Raw genomic sequence first — 26,078 nt, forward strand, 5'->3', positions numbered from 1 at the left:
AAAATGCATGGCTCTCAGTCGATCGGTGAAACCGGAAAGCCTAGCAGGCCAAGTGGACTAGTCCACCAGAACGAGCCACCTTCACTACCAAATATCAGCACTACGGCAAAAATGGGTTTCAACAAGATTTAAACTAGACAAGAAATGCACTCTCGATGTTGACGGTAGCTATGTGAATGACAGGCATTACGGTATTAGTGGTGTTAGGCCTTCTTATCTCCGACTTGGTCGGTCAACCAAGAGCATGGCCACGTTTCCCGTGCTTTCTCCCCCCCCCCCCCCCCCCCCCGCACACCCGCGAACCCGGGATCCCTGCTGGGGGTGGTAAAAAAGAGACCACATGACCAAGCATCGTCTCAACATTATCTGCGGGACGGATGAAGAGAGAGAGCTGGGAAACAAACCCAGTTCAACGAGCCATACACATACTTTGTTTTTTTGCTCTCTCTCTTTCCATTCTTAGCTTCACGCAGGGCTGATTCTTAGAAGGAGGATTATTTTTTTTAGAAAAATAAATAATAAAGAGGGAAATAGTACGTAGGAAGTTTTGGGCAAAACGCAATGGCGTCGGTACCCCACGACGCAGGCGTAGTCGATGGCGCTGCAAAACCCACGATTCTGCATCTCGGCGACGATATACGATGGAACCACGAGCTGTACGGCGAGTTGCAGGCCCGGTTCCATGTCGTGCGGACGTATTCGATGGGCCGGGAGGCGTTTAAGCAGGCGCTGCGGGAGAGGCGGTGGGGGGACTTTGTAGGCATGTACCGGCCGTTTTGGAATACTGGGGGGGAAATGGGGAATTGGGATGAGGAGTTGATGTAAGTTTTGGAATCATCTTCTACCATTCTAATATGTGTTTCTTCCTTTTTTTTGTCTTAATACTCAAAAGAGAGAGAAAGAGAAGAAAAAAAAACTCCTGCAAGAGATAAATTTCAAATTACTAGTACTACGTACGTACTACCTGCTAACAATCTACGACGTTACTTAGCTCTCTGCTCCCTGCTTCTTGTAAAATCTACGCCTCAGCAGGCGCAGGCTTCGACTGGGTCGACACGCGCAGTCTAGCCTCGCACGGCACCATCTACTGCAACGCAGCATCCGCCTGCACCGAGTCCGTCGCCGACGCCGCCATTGTGCTGATTCTGTCGTGCTACCGCGCAATCACGTGGTCTTTTCTCGCCGCGCGCTCCCTGTCAGAAGACCAGTTCCACGATGCCAACCGCAACATTGCGGCCGTGACGCACAACCCGAACCACAGCGTGCTCGGCATCATCGGCCTCGGCCGCATCGGCATGCGCATTGCAGAAAAAGCGACGCGCGCGTTTGAAATGCGCATCGCGTACTACGACGTCGTGAGGCAGGATGAACAGCGGGAGAAGAGCGTCGGAGCAACGTATTGCGCGACGCTGGACGAGTTGCTGGGTATGTCTGATTGCGTGGTGCTGGCGACGCCCTTTGAAGGCGAAGTGCTACTTTCGACGCCGCAGTTTAACCAGTTTAAGCACGGAGCGCGGCTGGTGAATATTGCGAGGGGGAAACTAATAGATGAGGAGGCGCTGAACAAGGCGTTGGATGAGGGGAGGATCGGTGCGGCAGGACTCGATGTCCATGCCGACGAGCCGCGTGTGAATGCGCGGTTGGCGACGAGGAACAATGTCATGGTTCTGAGTCATACGGCGGGTGCCAGTGTAGAGAGCCATATAGGGTTTGAGCGGCTGGGCATGGAGAATCTGTTGGGGTGGTTGAGAGAGGGGGAGAAGGGATGTGTTAGTGCGGTCAATCTGCAGTGGTTGAAGAGAGAGTGATGGATGGAGAAAGTCTTGAGGTTTGACGAGAGGAGGAGAAGACGTCGATACAATACAGGTAAGAGTGTTTTTTTTTGCTAGAAATTCAATCAAGATTAGATGATTTTACATTACCAGGCAGACAAATGCAAGCAAACGAAAAACAACCTCTGATCCAAGAAAAATTTATACATTCTTAAAATGCCTACATATGTATATATATGTACTGGGTAACTCCTCGTAACCTCAGACTACGCTTCAACAACCTCCTTCCTTTCAGCTCCTTCATCCTTCTCAATCCGATCATGCATCTTCCTAGCAACTTCGTCGGTAAGATATTGCTCTACATTTGGCGACAACAGTGCTGCAACAATAAGCAGTGCTCCAAAAGGTAGTGTACACAGATACACTGTTCGAAACGAAAGTGCATAAGCGTCTTTGACAGCTTTTCCGGTCGCAGCAAGAATGTCTGGTGTAATACCAGGCACGGCTGAGAAGTCCCCAAGTGTAATACTTGAAAGTAGAGACTCTAGTGACGATTCCGGCAGTCCAGCGGCAAGAGCAGCGGGTCCGACTTTTCGCGGAATATACTTTTTTGACTCTGTTGTGATGATGGACGAGTACATGCTTGTCGCGATAGCCGAAAGACCGGTACGTATGGCTCCCATGACACCAGTCACCAGACCGATATCCGCCGGGTCCCAAAGATATGCAGTACTCGAAAGCGTCAGATTCTCAATGTATCCTGCTGCAATGGTGCCGACTAATAGAAAAGCTGTGGTTCGGTCTTCGGTACTCTCGTCGGATGCGGCAACGGCGGCGACAAAGGCCGTCGTGATAACTGCTGCCACAGTCATCTGAATCTTCATTCGTGGTAGATAGCGCACACCGGCACCTCCAAGAATCTGTCCCAGGAGAAGACCACCCCCAACAGCACACTGTGAATGTTAGTCTGGACACACAAAAAGCTCAAGAACCTACAAACTTACGGATAGCCACCCGACCTTGGAAATGTCGGTTGTGAACAGTGCAGAGACCATGGTGGGCCAGATGACCGTGTTGGCATAGTAGACAATAGCCGCCAAGCTAGCACACGCTACATTCGCATCGTACTTGATATTCCTGAACAATCGTAGAGGTATGAGTGGGTATTCGAGTCCAGGAGCGTAGGCTTCCCAAAAGCAAAATGCCACCAGAGTGCCAAATCCCGCAAACAGTGCCCCAAGTACGTGTCCGCTATCCCATGGGTATGCCGAGCCGCCCCAGTTCATGCCGATCAGAAAAACAACGAGGCCAGTTGAAAACAGGATGATTCCAACCCAGTCGAGAGTCTTTAGCTGTTTGAGTTTAGACTTGCCGCCAACGTGGAGCATTTCCTGTGCTTGTTAGTTCCCCCCTGGCCGAGGCGTGTGAATGAGAGCTCGCTTACGTATGTTGGTGGGAAGTAGAAGAAAAAGTACATGGCCACAGCAAAAACATTGACGATACACCCTAGGATATAGCACCATCGCCACTGGAGAGCTGTGGTTTGGTATAGTGATCGAGCAACTGGAGGGCCAAAGACGGCAAACGGAACCGAAGTGAAAAGCACAAAAGCATTGACTGGACCTCTGACGGAGTTTGGTACAAGCTCACCAAGGATAATGTGAAACGAGAGCTGACCGGCAGCAGCGAGGCCGTTGATTGAGTTGGTGGCCTGGTTTCTGTTAGCGCCGTCTGTTGACATGGCAATTTCTGGTACTGACAATTAACATATCTATGCTTTGTGCACTTGCTCCAATGATGTTTCCGACGAGACCGAGAACAGACGAACAAATGAAGAACCATCTCCGACCGAATATGTCAGACAGGCGACCAACAAGCGTGAAGCCAATGGCAAAACCGGCTGTCCAGGAGATGCTGACCCATATGATATTTGGTGATGGTCCAATGGCAGCGTTAATGAGGCTCAAGGTGTTGGATGGAAGAACCCAGCCAAGATACCTAGATCGATAGTTAGTGTCTCACCCTATGGTATGAGTTGGACATGAAATTACCCAGATATTTGCGCCAAGCATGTAGCCTGCACACCGTGAGCTTTGGATCGATCAAAAACCACAAAAACCTACAATCACTGTGCCGATGAAGTTGATGCTGGTAAAGTATGGCTTGCCCAAGTCGGCCGTGCGTCCGCCGAGCGCCTCTTCGGCAACATGGTCGTGATGAAGTCCATGGTTGCGAGTGGTATCTTCATCAGTGGTACTGCTACCAGCAGTGAGATTGCTGCTGGTGGTGATTTGTTGAGGGAACTGCTTCTCTCCTGCCATGGTGTTTTGGCCTCTGGCTGATTCAGTGGCACTATTATGTGCAAAGCACGACAGTGAAGAAACTATTACAGCGATGGAATGTGGACTGTCTTTATGAACATGCAATGCTCATGATTTAGGGTACACATGCGGGGACCCCAGACGCCTCATTGTGGAGTAAAAGCTCCGTCAGTCGGGTTCCAGATAACCGGAAGTGGGCATCGTGTAGAAGGCAATGGTTTCACGGCATGGAGCAATGATCTGCTTTCCCGGATAGGAAGGACAAGCGGGATCTGATTGGTATCTAGTTGTCCCTACCCGGAAATCATTTTGACTGTATAGAGGTGCAGGACCAGGCTGTGGGTTGTAGCCGGATGATGGTACCCGGATTGCAGATGAGAGAGCTTTAATGCAAGAACGGCCACGAAGCATACTTTTGCATGCATATACACAGTCCAAGTGCGATTTTTTCGAGTAGACGAGACTGCAGCAATTAATTGCTCGCAAGATGCCTACCAAAGTGGAAGCCGCAGGACTTGCTGTGCAGACGCTGCATGCCGTAGTAGGGAAAGATCATCGGCTATTGTTTCCAGCGCAGAGCGGCCTTACAATTTCGTTCGACAGTCTTTAGCCGGCATATGCTGCTCGACTTCAAGTCTCTCATATGCGGGGTCAAGGATTTGACTGCAAATGCAAAGGCACCTTACGTATCCGAGCCACGATGCACGAACCCGTGGCTAGGTGAACTTAGCGCGTGGGGTGCAGCATGGATGACATGCAAAGGGACTTGAAAGCTGACATTACTGCTGTGCCTCTAGTCATCTCTGTGCAATAGGCACACTTGAGCAGGGTGTTGAGTGAGAGGACGGAGGATGGAGAAAGAAGAAGGAAGAGCAGTATGTAGGCCAAGGAGTGCACGCGGTGGTAACCTCCCTCTCCATGGGTAAAGCATTCCCCCGCGCAGAACCACTAAGATCTTCTAGCAAAGCAATTCAGTAGCGTACTGTCTATTGTCTCTAAACTAATCCTATATCATAATTCGCAGATAGTCAGAATTACTTTGAATGCAGAAATCAAGATTGTAGTAGTCTAAGTAAATCGTGAGGGGCTGTGCCGTGAAGAAGGCACGTGATATGATCACGTGCCTGTCGCAGAAGGAAGCCAAACTAAAACAAGTCTATCGTACAAAAAGGACTAGAGCAAAGGTATAGAGTAGAAGGTGTCGAACAACAGCTTTACTCTCCTTGGATTTTTTCTCTTCTAGTATAGGTCAATGCAAACTCGTTCGAAGGCCTCTTCGCCCATAACAAAGGTTATCTTCCAGTTCAGAGTATCGTGACAATAACTAAGTTAAATAACAAAATTAAGAGGGCGAAGATATATTTAGTAAAGAATGTTTTACCATCTATATCGTTCTCCTAGGGAAGGGGCATCAACCCAAAGGAACATCAGAGCCGGGCATCGTCAAAAACTGTCCAAGCGACATTCAGATCAACAAGCGAGCACATTTCTCTCATATGTACGCAGACATAAGCCTTTTATTGTAGTCACTAGCTCTAACTCTCTAGTAAAACCCTGTGATATTGCACGCATCATTGCTCTTGGCACAGCGCCCCTTTGATTCTGACCCCTTGCATGCTGCGGCTTGGCTGAAGTCGTTATTTCTGTGGCCTTGCAAAGGCTTAGGCACCCCCAACACAATCGCAATCTGTTGCCTTACACTTATGTTGAGACATGCATTGCGTATACTTCCCATAATCGCACATTTGGCACCACCCAGTATGGCAATCCTAAAACAATTAGAATCTACAGAAAGTATAAGGAAGGCTGATAGTCTTACGCTGCCTCTTTCACAAGGAACACCTCGTGGTAGTAAACCCGTCAAGTGGGAGAAACCCACTTCACGTGGGTTAACGTCCGCCTGAGCGTAGGGCATTGACAAAAGAATGATAGACAGGTGTTGGAAAACGTAGGTAAGCTTCATCTTGGTAGTTGGGCAAGAGGAAATTGGGTTAGGGAGTTGACTAGAGTCTTATGTGAACGAGTTTATCTATGCTGGGCAGCCCTCTAAATAGTAATCGCTGGAGAATATTAAGATTACATTGAATCCTGATTTGGCTTGCTAAACAATAGGAGGCAGTTTCAGTATCTAGTTATTAGGGGATGTTTATTCTAGATGCGTCGATCATGCCTAGTGCTGATTTATTTCATATCAGTCACGAATAGACCGATCTTTCACGGAGAATACGACTGACTAGAGAGAAAACCCCAGACAATTATTAGCCGGAGGACGGCCGATACGAGCAAAGCACAGAGGTGCTATCTACTAACCGGGATGTCGATCGGGCCGGCTGTTTTGGCGCCTACAGTCTTTTTATCAGAGCTGGAGGAGCAGGCATACTCAGTGTTTTTTTTTGAATAAAGTAACATCTAGGATGGGAGAGAAGCTTGGATGGGCGAGTGGCTTACAATTAGCGTTGATACCAACCCGTTCACCACGCTAGGAGCGGCAGCGTCTTCCCCGCATTCCACTCCCGCCAACACGTGATTGGGCGTGACTCGCCGCGGTCCCGCCAAAAACTTTTGGTCACGGTTGAAATGTCGTCGCGTCTGCACCTTCGCCTTCGCCAAAACCTCATGATCGACCGGTGACGCACACCCAGACCTAAGACCCACCAGCATGGCTTCAGTAACGGCGCCTTCGCCGGTGCCCAAAGAAGAGCCTGTCGACGCCAACGCCAACAACAGCAACAATGAAAGCCTCAGCCCCGCCGATGCGCTATACGAGAAATGCGCCCAACGACCAGCAGGCCAGATCTTCTTCCAGCGAGACCTGTCCAACATGCAGGTTGCAGATACCATGGCGCAGCTGATGGAACTGTTGCAAGAGCTCGGGGACCGCCATCTCTTGAAGATCATGACTTTTGAAGGAGTTACGTGCTGGAAGCTGAGAACACGGGAAGAGGCCGATAAGTGTGTACGCCCTTGATACTGTGCACAAGTGCGCAGACTCAAACTCTCGAGATCGCATATGCGAATATCCTGCTGACGTGTGCACCTAGGCTTCGACGACTAACTCCCGACGAGCGCCTCATCTATTCATACATCGACCAGGCCCAGACCGAAGGCGTCTGGTCCAAGGCCCTTCGATCCAGGGCCAACGTCACCCAGCAAACCCTCACAAAATGCCTCAAGAGCTTGGAGTCCAAGGACTTGGTGCAGTCAGTCATGAGCGTCAAGAACCCCAACCGCAAAATGTATCTCTTGAAGCATCTCACGCCGTCAGAAGATATCGCTGGTGGACCATGGCAATCCGAAGGTGACTTCGACATGGCGCTGATCGATACAATATCGGGTATTGTTGCACAGCATGTGGAGAATGAAACTTGCATCCGGGTGCCGGGCAACTGGAACGATTACGACATTACAGAAGACAGGACGGCTGCAATTGCCAGGAAAAAGGCGCAGGTGCAAGGTGTTCCGGACATTGAGGACATTGCACCGCCTGTTAAGCCTCATCACCCATCCAAGGATCCAAATGTAACTAAACTTGTCCATCGACACAACCCACAGTACCCGACGGCCGCCTCCGTAGCCAACTGGCTCAACTCGAAAGAGATTTTACGTGGCAAATCCGTGCGCGAAGACGACATGGAGCAATTACTCGAGATGATGGTGCTCGACGATCGGCTAGAGAAAATATCCGGTACCAACTATCGGACTGTGCTGCGCGCAACCGATACCAAAGTCTACAATGGCTTCGTAGACGCTCCTTGCGGCAACTGTCCAGTATTTGACTTATGTGGAGATGAGGGTGAAATTTCAGCACGAACTTGCGTCTACTTTGGCCAATGGCTCGAGACGGAATCTGAGGAGATTTAGAGGCAAAATCATATGAGTAGCTTGGACCAGTTCATCCTTTATTTTAAAGCATAGCGTGGGCGTTTATGGATATTCTTCATAACCTAAGTAGATGCGGTGTGTTCACCAGCCATGGCGTTAGTTGAAATCAAAAGTTCGATTTTGAGTGCATACTTGTTTTCATATTTGTCTTTCGCTCTTGGTGATTTGGCATGCATGTATGACTCGCCTAACTCATTTCTCTAGTTGTCTCAACATTTCTCTAGTGGGGGGTGAACTTTGGTGCCCTTGCTACTCGTCAGGAATGCGGCGGTAGCTTCTTGTACAGGTACATGCAGGGCACAGCGATACGTGCACTCAGAGTGGATATCTATTATGAACGCGCCATCTGGACAAGTTTCCCCGATGTCTTCGCATGCACTAGAAAATAAATTCTTGGAAACATCTATCTCATAATTGGCTCCAACTATAAAGCCAGGTAGTATGTTTCCTCTGGACATATACTCAGTAGGGTGGCCGTGTCTTACTTTCGCAAGCGTGACAAATACATACTGAAGCAGCTACAACCACAAAACTGCTACCTTCAGTATTCATTCCTACAACTTGCGATGTACGCGGTTGTTGCACATAAGTTTGCCAGTATGATTTTAGGTATTCAGCTCTTAGATGGATTGAGAGCAAAACGGAGATGTTCAATGAGTCTTATTACAGAGGCTCTTCCTATCAGCAATATCGTCTCTCTAGTAGAGATTGCTGACACTTTAATTCCCTCTCTACCAAGGGCTCGGCCACTCCATCGGTCTTTTTCTATGCCTGCTTCGGAATTTTCCAGGATATTTTTCCGGGTTTTTGATAAGCTGATCAATTTTTAACGCTACAGACTTGCTACTACTTGAAAAAAATTCACCAGGACGTGTTTATGTCCAAAGATTGTTTATAGAACCTATGCCATCCTTTCATGTGAGCTTTGAGCGAAATATATCACTCGCGGTGCCTATTAGCTTGATTCGATATAATTCTGATCTAAGCTGACTGCATAGCGATTATCGAAATTACCGTAGTGTAGTGGACCAACACAGCATGAGACGGAGATTGATTCAAAGAGCGCTTAGATTGATGAAATTGCTAGAGCGTAGGAAGTATAGGAAAATAATGACAGTACATAACCTGCTGTCAGTGATGGACATTAAGACTATCGTCTTCTGCAGTAATGTTTACGACTAGTAAAGGTCTTGTAGTCCAGTAAGTCTACACACACATCCTGTGTTAAACCACTTGTCTTCTTCATGATAGAATTATCTAAGCAGCTTTACACGTATGTGTACTCGCTGGCAAATGGTCAAGCATGGTTTTCGACGTTGCTACTATATTGTTGTAAAAATCACTATAATCTCGCCAAGACGTCACCAGGAGTGCATATCACAAGGATAAAGCTTGTATCACGTGGTATGAGCGTGTCACGCTAGCAACACATACGGTGTCGATCATCCGTCGCAACACCCCCCGTGGCTGTCCATCTGACCTGAATAGGTCTCCACCCCGTAGTCTCAAGTCTGCATGTAAGAAACCTCGCATCCAACCTTCGCGTCGCCTTCGCACTGTTTAGTCTTTGCTGAGCCTTTGTGCTCCCACAACATCCACCATGTCTGGCGCTCGCCCCCTACTGTCGAACCGCGCGTCTTCTGAGATAAGCGGTGGCCGCGATCTGGCAGAAGAAGATGCCCTACTCACAGGCCGCCGGACCGGATATGGAGAGAAGGGATATTCACAATCACAGAAATGGAGAGAAGTAGGACTGTTTGTGTGGGCTGTTATTGCAACAGGCGCTGTTGTTGTGCTCGGCATTCTCCTCCAAAGTTCGAGCGACTCCAAGACGCCTCAAGCAAGTGGGAAGAGGAACTTGATATTCATGGTCTCTGATGGCATGGGCCCTACCTCGCTGTCTCTCACGCGATCCTTCATGCAGTTCCAGAATGGCGCTCCTTTCAATGAGCAGCTCGTCCTCGATCAGCACCTCATCGGCCAGTCACGAACACGCTCCTCTTCCTCTCTCATCACCGACTCAGCAGCCGGTGCGACGGCCTTCTCTTGCGCGCAAAAAAGCTACAACGGTGCCATCTCCGTAACACCTGATCATGAGCCATGCGGTACTGTGCTGGAAGCGGCGAAGAAGGCGGGATACATGACCGGCTTGGTAGTTACAACGCGCATCACGGATGCTACGCCGGCGTGCTTTGCTGCGCATGTGAACATGCGATCTGAGGAAGACCGTATTGCAGAACAAATGGTTGGAGACCACCCGCTTGGACGTGTGGTTGACTTGATGTTTGGCGGTGGCCGGTGCCACTTCTTATCAAACTCGACTGGCGATTCGAGCTGTCGAGCCGATGACAAGGACATTATTGGAGTGGCCAAGGAGAACGGCTTCAACTACATCTCGGACCGTGCTGAATTCGACAAGTTGAGGGGAGGAGCTTCGGTCGACTTGCCCATGTTGGGACTCTTTGCTGCCACAGATATCCCCTATGAAATCGACCGCCGCAATCAAAACGACGTCTACCCGAGTCTACACGAGATGGCCGAGGCCGCCATGAAGGCGCTCAGCCACGCAACCAGGGACAGCGACAAGGGCTTTTTCCTAATGATTGAGGGTTCCAGGATCGATCACGCAGGCCACCACAACGACCCTGCTGCCCAAGTCCACGAGGTGCTTGCATACGACAAGACTTTTAACAGCGTGCTCAACTTTATCAAGAAGGAGAAGACACAAACCGTCATGGTCTCGACATCTGATCATGAAACTGGTGGCCTAGCAGCCGCTCGACGTACGTCTCCCAAACTCTTTGTACAAACCGTAGCTAACACATCCTGCAGAGCTCCATGCTTCATACCCTGAATATCTCTGGTACCCATCTCCCCTCGCCAATGCCTCCCACTCGGCCGAACACCTCGCTCTCGCCTACAACACGTTCCTCGCAACCAACCCTTCAGCCGATCAAACCGCCGACTTTGTCCGTGATTCCATCACCACCGGCCTGGGTATCCACGATTTCAACGACGACGAAGTCAACAATCTCGTCAAGGACCCTGCAACTGCCCTCTACCAATATGCAGACATGGTTTCGCGCCGCTCACAGACTGGCTGGTCGACTCACGGTCACAGTGCCGCAGACGTGAACATTTATACGTCTGACCCCGAAGCTGCACACGCACTCCAGGGTAACCATGAGAACACCGAGGTTGGCCAGTTCCTGAGGGACTATCTGAATGTCGATGTCAATGCTGTGACCAGGGAGCTGCTGGAGAAGGGCCGCGGATTGACGGTGCAGGATGCCAATGGCACTGAAGTCAGTTGGATGGGTAAGGTGCCGGACGTTGGGGAGAGACTGGATGGCCAGACACATTTGGCGAGTTATGGCGGTGACTTCAAGAAGAGAGATGGGGGTGTTTTGCATGGTGAAGACTGCGGTTGTGGGCATTGAGTGTTCATCTCTCTCCTCTTTAATTTTTTCCACGTGTAACCTGATATTCCAAGACCACTCGAGCGCTGTTTTGTATGCTGCATGTTTTTTTATGGGGGTTTTTGACCGTTTAAAGTCAGGAATTGTTCTGTGTTATGTTGGTATGCTGTATGGGTTGCATAGAATTTTCTTTACAATGATTACAGTTGGAAAGGTAATTAATATTTAGAAACTACTGCTTCGATATCTACTACCTAATATTCATTCTTCTAACAAATCAACCCATCTTCCTTCTCTTGAAATCCATGTTTAGATTGTGCTGTCTTTGTTTTTTGCGAAAATCATTTTTCTTGCAAGGTTTTTATTTGTTCCCAAGTCCAGTTGAAGCTATTTGGTATTTCGACATCCATTTATTTAACTCTTCCTCCGCGGAGTTTTTTCCTTGGACATTATAACGTAACGGTGCTTTTTCAACCAAGTTTCTCAAACCGTTCTTTGTACGACTTTGCTCCGCTGTTGTAATATTTTTTGTATCTCAGCGAATCTCTTTTCGAATACAATAAACGGTACGTAGGCATTAGAGAATAGATTCTCCAAGGGGCGAGGTACAAGTTTAGCTTTAATGATTAACACTGCAATTTAATATTATAAAATAGAATACAAACAACTCGTCTGGTCCACAAATCCATAGTTTCGCAGCCCGACACCAGATTTGCACCAAGCAGACGCCACAATGAATTGCAAGTCCGAACTAATCAAGAAAACATGCTGTCACATCTAGTAAGTAAAGAGTGCACATCTCGTATTACTAAACCAAGACATTTACAGCTAAAACCAAACACACTAGCAATAAGACACATAGTGTCACTAACTGGACTCTTAACTTGAATGATCAATTCCCCCCCGCCCAAACGCCACGCTAAATCAAAAACCAAATCTCGCAGATGCCTCAATGATCCAAACTTGTTTACCTCAATGCTGCCTTTGCACGAGTCTGCCTCAGGACCAGAAGGCTCCAAGCGGCTCAGAACGCAGGTCGCAGTTCCGATCGGCGAAGAAACTGGTTCAGGGGATTCTGTGCGAAACAAATGACCTCATTTGTTGACACAGATCCGACTTAGACACCGAAATCGTTTCCGAAAGTTCCACTGCCATATGTCCAGTCTGGCTGTGTATCCAGCAACCAAGAGACAGAATCGAACATCTCAAAGCTATTGGCGCTCGCCATGCCGTTGGAAAGCTGAAGCGGCATGCTCAGCGTATTGATGTGTGGATTGAAGTTGGGCAGGGTGTGCGCGGGGTTCTCGATCACCACGCCATTTGGCGGCGTGGAATTGCCAGAAGAGTCCGGGTTGGTAGGGTTCGTTGTAACGGTTTTTTCGAGTAATTCCGCAGCACCGGCAACCTGCGCTTCGCGCCAGCGCCATGCACAGTCAAATACCACACTCATACTCATCCGGCTTCTGATTACTAGGCCAAGAGGATCATCTAGTAATGTGGCGCTGCTTCGTCTCTGATCGTGCTGTTGCTGTTGCCGCTGATTGTGGTGGTTGAACATACTACTGTTCATACCTGCATTACTGAGGGAGGGTGATTGCGACATGCTGTGCAAACTGCGACCTCGAGAACTTTCCTTCCATAGCTGTGCCAAAACTTCAGCAAACCGATCCAAAAGGTCGTTGGACCACACTTTGGCCTTTCTCAGCGCATCAACCGTTTGGAGAACAAATTGTCGACCTTTGTCCGCGGGCAGTTTACTGGCAAAGTCGGAATTGAGCAGTTTGAGCAGGGCAAATCCAGCTGCGAGTGCCATCTGCATTACGTAATAGGGGACGTAGGGTAGTTTTCCATCGCTATGCAATTTGAAGACTCGTTCCAGGTAAGCTGTTGCGGCAAAGTACAAGGCGACAAGATCGTCCCGTCGCTCCAGCCGGGCTTCAGTGTTAAAGAAAGAGTATAGGTGAAGGTGTAACGAGACGGCGTAATGATATAGCTCTTCCAAGTCTACTCAATGTTAGTCACTCAATGTTGGGGACGAATACTACCAGTACAACTTACCACTATCTACTCCATCAAGAGAACTATTTTCCTCTTTGACACGCTCCTCCTTCAGGCGATCTGCTTCGAGACTCATGTAGCTAATGGCAGCACCCTCGGCAAATCGACGACTATTCACTGAGTACAGTAGCTTGTTAATCCTGCTTGCTGCCATTTCCTGGCGAAGCCGAACAAACAACGTTGGTGGAATGATACGCATATGCTCCTCGTCATCCACTTTGAAATCAAGTGTAGTGTCGTAGAGCGTGATAGAGGGCTGTCCGTTCCCTGTCGATACCCTGAAAATTGTTAGTCTTTGTCTGGGATGGCAAGCAAGGCTAGGCCTACGTTTGTGCTACAATATTGCAGACAGCCCATGTTCTCAAGCGATCGTGAATATCCTCTTGCCGTAAGCGCATCTTCGTTCTAGAAAAGTCCTCTGGGTGGGTTGGCTGGTGTAAGCCTATTTGCATAGCGACTTGCATCATGGCACCAGAGAGAATAAAGGTTGGGTCTGTTACTGTTCGCTCTGCGGGTAGAGGCCAGGTACAGAGAAGACACAAGGCCTTGACCACGTGATGGTTTGGTTGGTTTCTTATCGAATCCCAAATCAGATCGCTGAGCGGCTTGGCAAGTTCTTTGAGGAGGGATGGTCTAGGTCCGTAGCGCCGTGCGGCAACAGCAATGATGGCCCAGAACAGGAGCTTGTGGTCCTGGGAATAGTATTCGTCAGGCGACCGTACCTGATCTAGGAACGGTAAAAATGGATGGTACAGCTGGAAATACTCGGTGAACAAGTCGTTGACCTCGCTGTGTCCAAGCCGCACTTCGCCAGCACCGAGCGAAAAGAACATGGGCGATCCGCTGCGCAGGTCCAGCAGAGACGTTGCCGCAACTTGTGTGTGTTGTGTTTGTAAAAATGCATCGTCCTCGACCTTGGGCACTGAACCGGGAGTGAAGTTGTGACTATTATTTGACGTTTGCGGTGGAGCTTTGAGGACGGGCTGGTTTGGCGTAGACTGGCCCTCGTACATGGCCAGCCTCTCGCGCAGATACTCCATTTCCTTCTCCATCTCGGCATTCCGGTTGCGCTTGCCTATGCGCTTGAAGTTGGGCTCGATGACGCATCGTAGATTTTGCTTCTGGCAGCGGGCGCAGCTGACAAAGGGATCTTGTTGGACGTTGCATTTGAGCTGTGAAGAGAAAAATCAGAGTTAGCAGGAAGAAGCAGTAGTTGTGGAAAAAGAAGAACAAGGATATTGATCGCCCAAAGGTCTACCGCCGGCTGGCACACCGACTGATCTGGCATACCTTTTGCTGGCGACACTCGTTGCATGCGCGCTTCACGGCGGTATTGCGCCGCGACGAAGACGACGGGCGCGTATCTCCGTCACCGTTTTCGTCGTCGTCGCTGGATGCCGAGCGCTTGAAACCGCGCGCATGGTTGCTGTTGGGGCTAGCGAAAGGGTGCGGAAGGGCTTGCAGTCCTGGCGTCGTCGGCGACAAGGAATGCAACATGTTGTTCGACATGGCGACCGATATCGCAGACAATTTAGGGTGTCGAGGTGAGTGTAAGTGGGGGTCGCGCTGGCTGAGTGTCCGAGGCCGCCAGCGCAAAAGTCACCTTCACTCGCGCCGAAGTTCTGACTCCAACACTCCAGGACTAGGAAGGGCGCGGAACAGGCGCTCAATCATGCGTGTCGTTGCAATCGCAAATTGCAAGCTCTACGTACATGAACACTCGTTAACCACCAATCACATCATCCGGCCCATGCTCGAGTCACGGCTCACCAGCCTTCTTCTGGCTGGGCACCGTGCCTATCCGACATGTTTCTCCCGTCACGGCTAGGTTTATTTGTATCTGAGTCTGATAGCCACGCGCCTCAACGTCTGGATATGACGTCTGTGATCCATACACCCACACAAGACATGGTTCACATCATCGTCATCAGTATGCAGGCTATGACATGCAAGCAGCTATGTATAGAGAGGTCGATTCGATACCACTGTTGTCTGAGCACGTGCTGATATTATGTTGCAATAATAAATTCTGCCCTCATGCCGTGTGTCGACCGACAGCAGCACTTGCGCATTCTTCTCGAAAGATGCAAGCCAGGAAATTTTGGGCTGACCAGTTTGCATTGGAATACGGCTTCTGAGCAAGCATTCAAGCCACCGGTCCTTCACATTGGCGTCACACTACAGTATCCTGGGAGAGTCGTGTCGTAGCTTGTGGATGTATTCGTGATCCTACTCAGCTACATCCTGGCCGAGTGGCGCAGAAATCTTCTTGATATCATAAAAGCCGACCGAACCAGGAGACTGCCCATAATGCACGTAACACCGTTGACCCAGTTTTGACATGCTAAACCCCCTCATCCTTCAACGCAACCGCTTAACGCTTCTTTTGCTGGGACTCCTTGAGCACCTTCTTGACGACCTTCTGCTCCTCGATCAGGAAAGCACGGACGATGCGGTCCTGAACGCAGTTGGCGCATCGCGATCCGCCGTAGGCGCGCTGGACGGTCTTCTTGGGGCGGGAAACTTGGGCGTACTCGCGGGGGCGGAGGGCGGGAACACCCTGGAGCTTGGTACCGCAGTCCTGGCAATCGTCAATAGCAGGCCTTGACACCATGTCAATTCAACTTACACCGCACTTGGGGGCAGTGCCCTTCTTCTTGATGTGCAGGTAACGGAGCTCACCACCGGGAGTCCTGACAATGCGGACCTTCTGGCTCCTGGTGTTGTATGGCGCACGTCGCCTCTGCCCAATGTCAGCCGTCAATTCCGAATTTCCTCTTCAGCACTCTCAATCGCCGGGTCTAGCTCTCGAGATTGCGATGCGACGTACGTAGGTGAGTCTGTTGGAAGGCATCGTGATAGATTTCCCGGGGAGTCAGTGGGTAATTGTCTGCAGTGATGTGAGCGATGTCGTCTCCGAGGTGGCGTGGCGCGTCGAAAAAAATCGTACCTGAGTCTGGACAAGAATTAGTATGGAACAACAGCTGGCAACACGTTGTCGATGAAACTTACCACTGGGGTGCTGTGTCGTTAGTGATCGGACGTCGAGAGGTCAAAATTCCGGTGTTCTGCAATTCTCGCTTACCAGGCCCTGGCGCTAGTGGGCTAGGCAAAAGCTAGCGTGCGGCGACCCACCTCTGGGTCACGTGCCCCGCGTTGCTGTCTGCAGATGTCGCGAAGACAAAAGTTCATGCACGCCACTAGCGATCTATCTCCATCACCTCACCCACACAACGCGCGGGGTCGTATCTCTGCATCGTGTGCGCCGCCTCTCTTTCGACTTTCGAGCAATTGGAGGTTGCTGTTGAACGGGCGCGCCGACGCGACTTTTCCCTTCTTCGACCGCGGCGCTGTCCGCAAAGCTCAGGACTAGACTCCTAAGCTTGTCGCGACCTGTGCTCAGCCGACTTGTGCAGTGCAGTGCTGCATCAGAGTCCTTTTCTTAAAGGTCGGCAAACCCCTCGTTCCTTGTTTTACGGCGCTCCCCAAACATAAAAAGGAGCTGCTAGAGACCTAGCTATCATCCTTTCACCCCCGACACTCTCAGCGCAAATCCATTCCAGTCGCGCCCAGAAGCTCGATCTGACGGCAGCAGCCTTTTATACCCTACAGTAATCAAGATGGATTTCCCTCCGCCACCACCACCACCTCCACCGGGTCCTCCTCCCCCGGGCCCTCCAGGTTCTGGATATGCGCCGCCACCTCCGCCGCCGCCACCTCCAGGCCCACCAGGCGCGCCTGGTACCGTTGGACCTCCCGGTATGCGCCCACCGGTCGACCCGCAAATCACCAAGTTTGCGCAGAAGAAGAAGGACTGGTTAAGGCAGCAGCGTCAAAGGTTCGGTGAAAAGCGCAAGGCTGGCTTTGTGGAGACGCAGAAGGCGGATCTCCCCCCAGAACATTTGCGCAAGGTCTTCAGAGATATTGGCGATGTATCTCAGAAGAAGTTTACTTCAGACAAGCGAAGCTATCTTGGTGCGCTGAAGTTCATGCCACATGCTGTTCTGAAGCTCCTCGAGAATATGCCTATGCCCTGGGAGAGTAGACGTGATGTAAAAGTCCTCTACCACACCAATGGGTGCTTGACGCTGGTGAATGAAGTCCCCCGTGTGATTGAGCCTGTGTTTCATGCGCAATGGGCTGCCATGTGGCTGGCTATGAGAAAGGAAAAGAGCGACCGCCGACATTTCAAGCGAATGCGTTTCCCACCCTTTGACGATGAAGAGCCTCCTCTATCTTACTCGGAGAACATTGAGGATGTAGAGCCTTTGGAACCCATCCAGTTGGAACTCGACGAGGACGAGGATAGCCCTGTGTATGAATGGTTTTACGACCACCGGCCACTTCTCGACACTCCACATGTGAATGGTCCCAGTTATGAGACTTGGAATCTGGATCTCCCTCAGATGGCGACTCTATATCGCTTAAGCAAACAGCTTCTCAGCGATATTGTTGACAAGAACTACTTTCACATGTTTGATTTAGACAGCTTCCAGACTGCAAAGGCCCTCAATGTTGCGATACCCGGAGGTCCTCGCTTTGAGCCCCTGTACAAGGACATTGACCCGAATGACGAAGACTTTGGCGAGTTTAACGCAATCGACCGCATCATCTTCCGATCCCCCATCCGAACCGAATACCGTGTATCATACCCATACCTTTACAACTCGCTACCTCGAAGTGTCAAGCTGGCTTGGTACTCGTATCCGCAGGTTGTCTACGTTCGCGCAGAAGATCCAGACCTACCAGCCTTCTACTTCGACCCTGGAATCAATCCTATTTCCTCCAGAGCTGTTGCCCCAAAGAACTTGGCCGTAAGCCACGAGGACATGGTTTTCGGGGATGCTGACGAGGACGACGAGGACGATTTCCAGATGCCCGAAGATGTGGAGCCGTTCATGGCTGACGAAGATCTTTCTACGCCAGATACTGCTTCCGCCATTGCGCTTTGGTGGGCACCTCATCCGTTTGACAAGCGATCAGGCCGCATGGTCAGAGCGCAGGATGTTCCTCTGGTCAAGCAATGGTACCTCGAACACGTACCTGCGGGCCAACCAGTCAAAGTCCGAGTCTCCTACCAGAAGTTGCTGAAGACATATGTTCTTAACGAACTGCACAAGAAACCACCTCAAGCACAAAACAAGCAAAACCTTATGAGGACATTAAAGAGTACCAAGTTTTTCCAACAGACCAAGATTGATTGGGTCGAGGCCGGCCTGCAGGTATGCCGCCAGGGTTACAACATGCTGAATCTGCTCATCCACCGCAAGAACTTGACCTATCTGCATCTTGACTACAACTTCAACTTGAAGCCGGTCAAGACTCTTACCACCAAGGAGCGCAAGAAGTCACGTTTTGGAAATGCTTTCCATCTGATGCGTGAAATCTTGAGATTGACGAAGCTCATCGTTGATGCGCAGGTGCAGTATCGTCTAGGCAACATTGACGCCTTTCAGCTTGCTGATGGTATCTTATATGCCTTTAACCACGTCGGTCAGTTGACCGGTATGTACCGTTACAAGTACAAGCTGATGCACCAGATTCGATCCTGCAAGGATCTGAAGCATTTGATCTACTACCGGTTCAACTCTGGCCCTGTAGGTAAGGGTCCTGGATGCGGTTTCTGGGCTCCTGCTTGGAGAGTCTGGCTATTCTTCATGCGAGGTATCATCCCTCTGCTTGAGCGCTGGCTAGGCAACTTGCTTTCACGTCAATTTGAGGGCAGACACAGCAAGGGCGTCGCAAAGACTGTCACCAAACAGCGAGTAGAATCGCACTTTGATCTCGAGCTTCGCGCAGCCGTCATGAGCGATCTCATGGACATGATGCCTGAGGGAATCAAGCAGAACAAGGTCAACACCGTTTTGCAACATCTTTCGGAAGCATGGCGCTGCTGGAAGAGTAACATTCCTTGGAAGGTTCCTGGTTTGCCAGCGCCTATCGAGAACATCATCTTGCGCTATGTCAAGAGCAAGGCTGATTGGTGGATCTCAGTCGCCCATTACAATCGTGAGCGCATTCGACGAGGTGCCACTGTTGACAAGACTGTTGCTAAGAAGAACCTGGGACGATTGACTCGTCTGTGGCTCAAGGCCGAACAGGAGCGCCAACACAACTACATGAAGGATGGTCCTTATGTTTCTTCCGAGGAGGCTGTTGCCATTTACACGACCATGGTGCATTGGCTCGAAGCCAGAAAGTTCCAACCGATTCCTTTCCCCAGTGTTTCATACAAGCACGACACCAAGATTCTGATTCTAGCGCTGGAGCGTTTGAGGGAAGCTTACTCCGTCAAGGGCCGTCTCAATCAGAGCCAGCGTGAGGAACTGGCACTCATCGAGCAGGCATATGACTCTCCTGGAACAACACTAGCTAGGATCAAGCGCTTCCTGCTTACGCAACGTGCGTTCAAGGAAGTTGGTATTGACATGAACGACAACTACAGCAGCATCAACCCTGTATATGACATTGAGCCAATGGAGAAAATCACGGACGCATACCTTGATCAATACCTGTGGTACCAGGCCGATCAGCGACACCTATTCCCGGCTTGGATCAAGCCTTCAGACTCTGAAGTTCCCCCTCTTTTGACATATAAATGGGCACAGGGTATCAACAATCTTGATCAAGTCTGGGAGACCAAGGATGGCGAATGTAACGTCATGATCGAAACTCAGCTATCAAAGGTCTACGAGAAGATTGATTTGACAATGCTGAACCGACTGTTGCGTCTCATCATGGATCACAACCTGGCAGACTACATCACAGCCAAGAACAACGTACAGCTCAACTACAAGGACATGAACCACGTCAACGCTTATGGTATGATTCGTGGCCTGCAGTTCTCTGGTTTCGTGTTCCAGTACTATGGTCTTGTCTTGGATATTCTGCTGCTGGGCTTGCAGCGTGCAAATGAGATCGCAGGCGCTCCTGAGAGTCCCAACGATTTCTTGCAATTCAAGGACAAGGAGACTGAGGTCCGCCACCCCATTCGTCTCTACACAAGGTACATCGACCGCATTTGGGTCTTCTTTAGGTTCACCGCGGAGGAGTCGCGAGACTTGATCCAGCGATTTTTGACTGAGAACCCCGATCCCAACTTTGAGAATGTCATCGGCTACAAGAACAAGAAGTGCTGGCCGCGTGATTCTAGGATGCGATTAATGCGCCACGATGTGAACCTTGGTCGCGCCGTCTTCTGGGATCTCAAGAACCGATTGCCGCGGTCAGTTACGACCATTGAATGGGATGATACCTTTGCCAGTGTCTACAGTCGCGACAACCCCAATCTACTCTTCTCCATGAACGGTTTCGAAGTCCGCATCCTTCCCAAAATCCGAAACCTGACTGGCGAATTCCCTGTCAAAGATAGTGTTTGGTCGCTTGTCGACAACTCCACGAAAGAACGCACCGCCGACGCCTTTTTGCAAGTCACGGAGGAAGACATCCAGAAGTTCAACAACCGCATCAGACAGATTCTCATGTCTTCAGGATCCACTACGTTTACGAAAATTGCCAATAAGTGGAATACAACGCTTATTGCGCTCTTCACGTACTACCGTGAAGCTGCAGTATCAACTGTCAACTTGCTCGACACCATTGTCAAGTGCGAGACCAAAATCCAAACTCGTGTCAAGATTGGATTAAACTCAAAGATGCCGTCGCGTTTCCCTCCTGCCGTGTTCTACACACCCAAGGAGCTGGGTGGTTTGGGTATGATATCTGGATCTCATATCCTCATTCCGACAAGTGACAAGCGATGGTCAAAGCAAACTGATACTGGAGTCACGCACTACCGTGCGGGTATGTCTCACGACGAAGAGACGCTCATTCCAAACATCTTCCGATACATCATTCCATGGGAGTCAGAATTTGTCGACTCGCAGCGTGTCTGGATGGAATACTCACAGAAGCGTCAAGAAGCACAACAACAAAACCGACGACTGACTCTTGAGGATTTGGAGGATAGCTGGGACCGTGGTCTTCCTCGTATCAACACGTTGTTCCAAAAAGATCGCAGTACGCTCAGTTTTGACAAGGGTTTCCGCGCCAGGACCGAATTCAAGATCTACCAGCACATGAAGAGCAATCCTTTCTGGTGGACGAGCCAGAGACACGATGGAAAATTGTGGAATTTGAACCAGTACCGTTCAGACTGTATACAGGCGTTGGGTGGTGTGGAAACCATTTTGGAACATACACTCTTCAAGGCAACTGCTTTTCCGTCTTGGGAGGGCCTCTTTTGGGAGAAAGCTTCAGGTTTCGAAGAGTCTATGAAGTTCAAGAAGCTCACGAATGCTCAGCGTTCTGGTTTGAATCAAATTCCAAACCGTCGCTTCACTTTATGGTGGTCTCCCACCATAAACCGCGCAAACGTCTACGTAGGTTTCCAGGTGCAACTTGATCTTACGGGTATCTTCTTGCACGGTAAGATTCCAACTCTCAAGATCTCGCTCATCCAAATCTTCCGAGCCCATTTGTGGCAGAAGATTCACGAGTCGGTTGTTATGGATTTGTGCCAAGTCTTTGATCAGGAACTTGAAGCCCTTGGTATCGAGACTGTACAGAAGGAGACGATTCATCCTCGTAAGTCTTACAAGATGAACAGCTCCTGTGCCGATATCCTACTTTTTGCGAGTCACAAGTGGAGTGTTTCCCCACCGTCCATGTTGTACGACACGAAGGACACCATGAGCGCGACGACTACCAATAAGTTCTGGATTGATGTTCAGCTACGATATGGTGACTATGATTCGCACGACATTGAACGATATGTGCGCGCAAAGTACCTCGACTACACCCAAGACAGCATGAGTATTTACCCTTCAGCCACTGGTCTGATGATCGGTATCGATCTGGCATACAATCTCTACTCTGCTTATGGACAGTACTTCCCTGGACTCAAGCAGCTCGTTCAGCAAGCGATGGCCAAGATCATGAAGGCCAACCCAGCTCTCTATGTTCTCCGAGAGCGTATCAGGAAGGGTCTCCAGTTGTACGCTTCGGAAAGTTCTCAGGAATTCCTTAACTCTCAGAACTACTCGGAGCTGTTCAGCAATCAGATCCAGTTGTTCATTGACGATACAAACGTGTACCGCGTGACGATCCACAAGACGTTCGAGGGTAATTTGACAACCAAGCCCATCAACGGCGCCATCTTCATCTTCAACCCTCGTACTGGCCAGCTGTTCTTGAAGATTATTCACACAAGTGTTTGGGCCGGTCAGAAGCGTCTTGGTCAATTGGCCAAGTGGAAGACTGCCGAAGAAGTTGCAGCTCTAATTCGATCACTGCCTGTTGAAGAGCAGCCGAAGCAGCTGATTGTCACTCGTAAGGGTCTGCTCGATCCCCTCGAAGTGCACTTGCTTGACTTCCCTAACATCTCCATTCGCGCCTCAGAGCTGCAGCTACCGTTCCAAGCTGCCATGAAGGTGGAGAAGCTTGGTGACATGATCCTGCGAGCCACCGGACCTCAGATGGTGCTTTTCAACCTGTACGATGAGTGGTTGAAGACGATTTCATCATACACTGCTTTCTCGAGATTGATCTTGATCCTCCGCGCGCTTCATGTCAACCAGGACAAGACCAAGCTGCTCTTGCGACCTGACAAGACGGTCATCACCCAGGAGCATCACATCTGGCCTTCACTAACGGACGAGGACTGGATCAAGGTTGAAGTGCAACTTCGTGATCTCATCCTGCTCGACTATGGCAAGAAAAACAATGTCAACACTTCGTCACTCACTAGCAGCGAAGTGCGTGATATTATCTTGGGTATGGAGATTTCAGCACCATCGATGCAACGTCAACAAGCTGCCGAGATCGACAAGCAGCAGGAGGAGCAGCAGCAATTGACTGCCGTCACCACGAAGACGCAGAACATCCACGGTGAGGAGATGGTTGTTACCACAACTTCACAGTATGAACAGGCTTCCTTCGCCTCCAAGACAGAGTGGCGTACCAGGGCTGTTGCCACGTCCAACCTGCGTACTCGTGCCAATAACATCTACATCAACTCTGAAGATGTCAAGGAGGAAGGTCACTTCACCTATGTCATGCCAAAGAACGTGCTCAAGCGATTCATCACCATTGCCGATCTTCGCGTTCAAGTTGCGGGCTACCTCTACGGCAAGTCGCCACCAGATAATGACCAGGTGAAGGAGATTTGCACCATTGTCATGATCCCGCAAGTTGGCAACACACGTGACGTGCAGCTGCCAAAGGAGCTGCCGAGGCACGAGTATCTGGACAATCTAGAGCCGCTGGGAATCATCCACACCGTCAGCGGAAATGAGCCACCGTACATGCAAGCCAGCGACGTTACCCAACATGCTCGTCTGATGAACCAGCATGCTAGCTGGGATAAGAAGACTGTTTCCATGACCGTGTCCTTTACCCCCGGTTCCGTCTCCCTCGCCGCCTGGGCCCTTACACCCAACGGCTACAAGTGGGGCGCCGAGAACAAGGATACTATGTCCGACAACCCTGCCGGCTTCAGCACCAGCTTTGGTGAGAAGTGCCAGTTGCTACTGTCTGACAAGATTCGCGGATACTTCTTGGTTCCTGACAATGGTATCTGGAACTACAGCTTCATGGGCAGCGCATTTGGTTCTGTCGAGAAGAAGCCCGTGCATGTGCGTCTTGATACCCCCGTTCGCTTCTACGACCCTGTGCACCGACCGCTGCATTTCCATAACTTTGCGGAGCTGGAGGATGTTTGGGTTGATCGGGAGAACCAGTTTGAGTAGGTGTGGGAATAGGTATGTAGTGTTTTGGAGATGGGGTGAGAAGAAAAATGAGGATAAGCGTTAATCAGATCACATCGCACCATGTCTTTTTTTGAGGCGTTTTGAGGTTCAAGGGCGTTTACTAGCACTTGTGGATGAATACATTTGTAGGAGGGATCGACGAATCAGTTACAAAATGTGCATAGTGTATTATAATCTTTTCAGCGAATTACATTCTTGAGCCGAAAGAAAGTGTGTGGTGTTCAAGCTGCCGTTTAGTTTGTGACTGTGCTTGTGTTTTCGTGATCCACGTATTATCTTTTTGGGTTTTATTCACACAATGCTTTGTCCTTACATCCTTTGGGTCTGTATCAGAGTTCAATCAGGCTTCGATTCAGGAAGGCTGGTTAACAGAATCTTTGACTACAATACCATGAAGGTTTTAAGAACGAAGTCGATCAAGCGCGAATGTACCGAATCCTTCTAGGCGGGAAATATATGAAGATTGCACTGAGAAGTGACGTCAAGGACGATAAGATGGACATGACCTTTCTAAGACAGTCGACCAATCTCATTTCAAGCTAGATGCCGGATACGTGCAAATTAACGATCGGGATCCTTCAACGTGATCTCCGCCACATAAGGTAGTGTACGAGCTTTCTGCATGTAATACTATTCTAGAGTACTAGAGCAACGCCGGGCCTGCACCATGACGCTGGGGCTATGGAGAACAATGCGGCAAAGGATGTACATCCCAGTAATAGAAAGGCTGCAGTCATGGGTTGTTCCATTGCATATGCTGGGGCACTTGTGAGACGTGACCTATCCGAGTACACGATCCATGATCCCGTCAGTTGGAACGAGGCTTATGACTGTGCATCTGCTGATCGGCCAGCTGGTAGTCTCTTAGTCAAGGTGGCTCTTTTGATCTACTATTGATAGATATGAAGTCGGCAATTGTTAGTTTATCTCTCAGCAGGAATCAGCAGCGTATAGGCTTTAGCATGCCTTGAACTGCCACAACTATTTGACAGTTTCATCATTTGCTGTATGCTGAGACGTATGATTTGTCTATACTATTTGTTTAGTACTACCTTTTCCATGAAATTTCTACTGTCAACATTTATCAAATACGACTCTTGACACAGGACTGTGTCAAGACCTGTACCCCGCGTTATTCTGACGACATTGGAGTTTGAAATCCGGGTTGGTGGGACTTCGGTGGACGTTCTACTCTGGATCCCCACACAATGCTGTGCCCCACCCAGCGCACCTCTAGTTTAATTGAACGTTAACCGCCGCTTCCTGACCACCCAAGGAGACACCATCACCACTACGCCCCGTTGGCAACCATATCGCGCGTGTTCATTTGTAGAAGGAGACATGTAATAACAAAACACTTATCCCAACCGCCCCAAGACCAAGCCCTTGGCCCGCATAGATAGAGTAGCCTTTCATCCAGTCAATTTTCTCGTGAACGGTACCTTGGAGAGGCTAACGCGCAATCAGTAGGTGACAAGAGCAAGAAACGGGGAGGACCTTGGCACTACGGAGCCTCGCAGAAGCTTTGACTTGCCTTATCATTTTCTTGTTTAGCACCGCTTGGCATCTCTTCTTTGAACCTTTCCGCCGCGCCAATCCAGCGCCCAGCCCCATCTCTCATTCCTATCTTATCTTCATGAAGCGTCTTACAGCGGGCTTGGAAGCCTCCAACAGCGCGCTTAACCGCGGCAGCATGCCTGATAGTTTGCGCCAGAATCCTTCGACCGGACTAGCCGAGCTGCCGTGGGTCATGGGTACTGTTTCTGGATGTAATGGTTGTGATAACACGGACTAGATGTGAGCAGGAGGCGAACTCCATAGTAAACGCTCTGGTTGTCGCGTGCCACCCATGCAAAA

The 26,078-nt window shown here is 49.9% G+C and overlaps 8 protein-coding genes across 8 annotated transcripts; 4 read left to right on the plus strand and 4 right to left on the minus strand.

Annotated features, from left to right (window-relative positions):
* Positions 1 to 406: 406 nt before the first annotated feature.
* PSV08DRAFT_198286 (D-isomer specific 2-hydroxyacid dehydrogenase) lies at positions 407 to 1,952 on the plus strand. Its single transcript, XM_014219204.1, has 2 exons — positions 407 to 821; positions 992 to 1,952. The coding sequence occupies exons 1-2, from the start codon at positions 562 to 564 to the stop codon at positions 1,806 to 1,808; spliced, it is 1,077 nt and encodes a 358-aa protein (XP_014074679.1). The 5' UTR covers positions 407 to 561; the 3' UTR covers positions 1,809 to 1,952.
* Positions 1,953 to 1,962: 10 nt separating this feature from the next.
* Positions 1,963 to 4,093, minus strand: PSV08DRAFT_360442 (fungal trichothecene efflux pump; the record flags this gene model as incomplete). Its single annotated transcript, XM_014219203.1, has 6 exons — positions 1,963 to 2,725; positions 2,777 to 3,163; positions 3,217 to 3,483; positions 3,533 to 3,770; positions 3,824 to 3,849; positions 3,896 to 4,093. 6 exons carry the CDS (start codon positions 4,091 to 4,093, stop codon positions 2,039 to 2,041), a joined length of 1,803 nt encoding a protein of 600 aa, XP_014074678.1. The 3' UTR covers positions 1,963 to 2,038.
* A 40-nt stretch (positions 4,094 to 4,133) lies between these two features.
* PSV08DRAFT_280351 (uncharacterized protein) lies at positions 4,134 to 4,969 on the minus strand. Its single transcript, XM_014219202.1, has 2 exons — positions 4,872 to 4,969; positions 4,134 to 4,809 (listed from the first exon to the last, which is right to left on the minus strand). The coding sequence occupies exon 2, from the start codon at positions 4,502 to 4,504 to the stop codon at positions 4,262 to 4,264; it is 243 nt and encodes an 80-aa protein (XP_014074677.1). The 5' UTR covers positions 4,505 to 4,809; positions 4,872 to 4,969; the 3' UTR covers positions 4,134 to 4,261.
* A 1,709-nt stretch (positions 4,970 to 6,678) lies between these two features.
* On the plus strand, positions 6,679 to 8,102 carry PSV08DRAFT_198293 (RNA polymerase Rpc34). The gene is made up of 2 exons (XM_014219201.2): positions 6,679 to 7,045; positions 7,135 to 8,102. Exons 1-2 carry the CDS (start codon positions 6,753 to 6,755, stop codon positions 7,952 to 7,954), a joined length of 1,113 nt encoding a protein of 370 aa, XP_014074676.1. The 5' UTR covers positions 6,679 to 6,752; the 3' UTR covers positions 7,955 to 8,102.
* A 1,350-nt stretch (positions 8,103 to 9,452) lies between these two features.
* On the plus strand, positions 9,453 to 11,673 carry PSV08DRAFT_360444 (alkaline-phosphatase-like protein). The gene is made up of 2 exons (XM_014219200.2): positions 9,453 to 10,758; positions 10,808 to 11,673. The coding sequence occupies exons 1-2, from the start codon at positions 9,576 to 9,578 to the stop codon at positions 11,413 to 11,415; spliced, it is 1,791 nt and encodes a 596-aa protein (XP_014074675.1). The 5' UTR covers positions 9,453 to 9,575; the 3' UTR covers positions 11,416 to 11,673.
* Positions 11,674 to 12,159: 486 nt separating this feature from the next.
* Positions 12,160 to 14,961, minus strand: PSV08DRAFT_360445 (uncharacterized protein; the record flags this gene model as incomplete). Its single annotated transcript, XM_014219199.1, has 4 exons — positions 12,160 to 13,398; positions 13,453 to 13,730; positions 13,780 to 14,624; positions 14,743 to 14,961. 4 exons carry the CDS (start codon positions 14,959 to 14,961, stop codon positions 12,512 to 12,514), a joined length of 2,229 nt encoding a protein of 742 aa, XP_014074674.1. The 3' UTR covers positions 12,160 to 12,511.
* A 696-nt stretch (positions 14,962 to 15,657) lies between these two features.
* On the minus strand, positions 15,658 to 16,491 carry PSV08DRAFT_280390 (60S ribosomal protein eL34). Its single transcript, XM_014219198.2, has 5 exons — positions 16,465 to 16,491; positions 16,422 to 16,424; positions 16,283 to 16,345; positions 16,082 to 16,195; positions 15,658 to 16,033 (listed from the first exon to the last, which is right to left on the minus strand). The coding sequence occupies exons 3-5, from the start codon at positions 16,304 to 16,306 to the stop codon at positions 15,827 to 15,829; spliced, it is 345 nt and encodes a 114-aa protein (XP_014074673.1). The 5' UTR covers positions 16,307 to 16,345; positions 16,422 to 16,424; positions 16,465 to 16,491; the 3' UTR covers positions 15,658 to 15,826.
* A 581-nt stretch (positions 16,492 to 17,072) lies between these two features.
* On the plus strand, positions 17,073 to 24,422 carry PSV08DRAFT_408367 (NUC071 domain-containing protein; the record flags this gene model as incomplete). The annotated part of the gene is made up of 15 exons (XM_066093801.1): positions 17,073 to 17,133; positions 17,176 to 17,225; positions 17,256 to 17,384; positions 17,415 to 17,711; positions 17,751 to 17,813; positions 17,859 to 17,966; positions 17,997 to 18,284; positions 18,315 to 18,418; positions 18,449 to 18,515; positions 18,546 to 18,767; positions 18,798 to 18,872; positions 18,909 to 18,941; positions 18,975 to 19,116; positions 19,147 to 19,253; positions 19,287 to 24,422. The coding sequence occupies 15 exons, from the start codon at positions 17,073 to 17,075 to the stop codon at positions 24,198 to 24,200; spliced, it is 6,660 nt and encodes a 2,219-aa protein (XP_065949386.1). The 3' UTR covers positions 24,201 to 24,422.
* Positions 24,423 to 26,078: the final 1,656 nt, after the last annotated feature.

This window comes from Bipolaris maydis (genome assembly GCF_028858645.1).
Source record: "Bipolaris maydis strain C4 unplaced genomic scaffold PSV08scaffold_4, whole genome shotgun sequence".
In the NCBI taxonomy this organism is placed as follows: Eukaryota; Fungi; Ascomycota; class Dothideomycetes; order Pleosporales; family Pleosporaceae; genus Bipolaris; species Bipolaris maydis.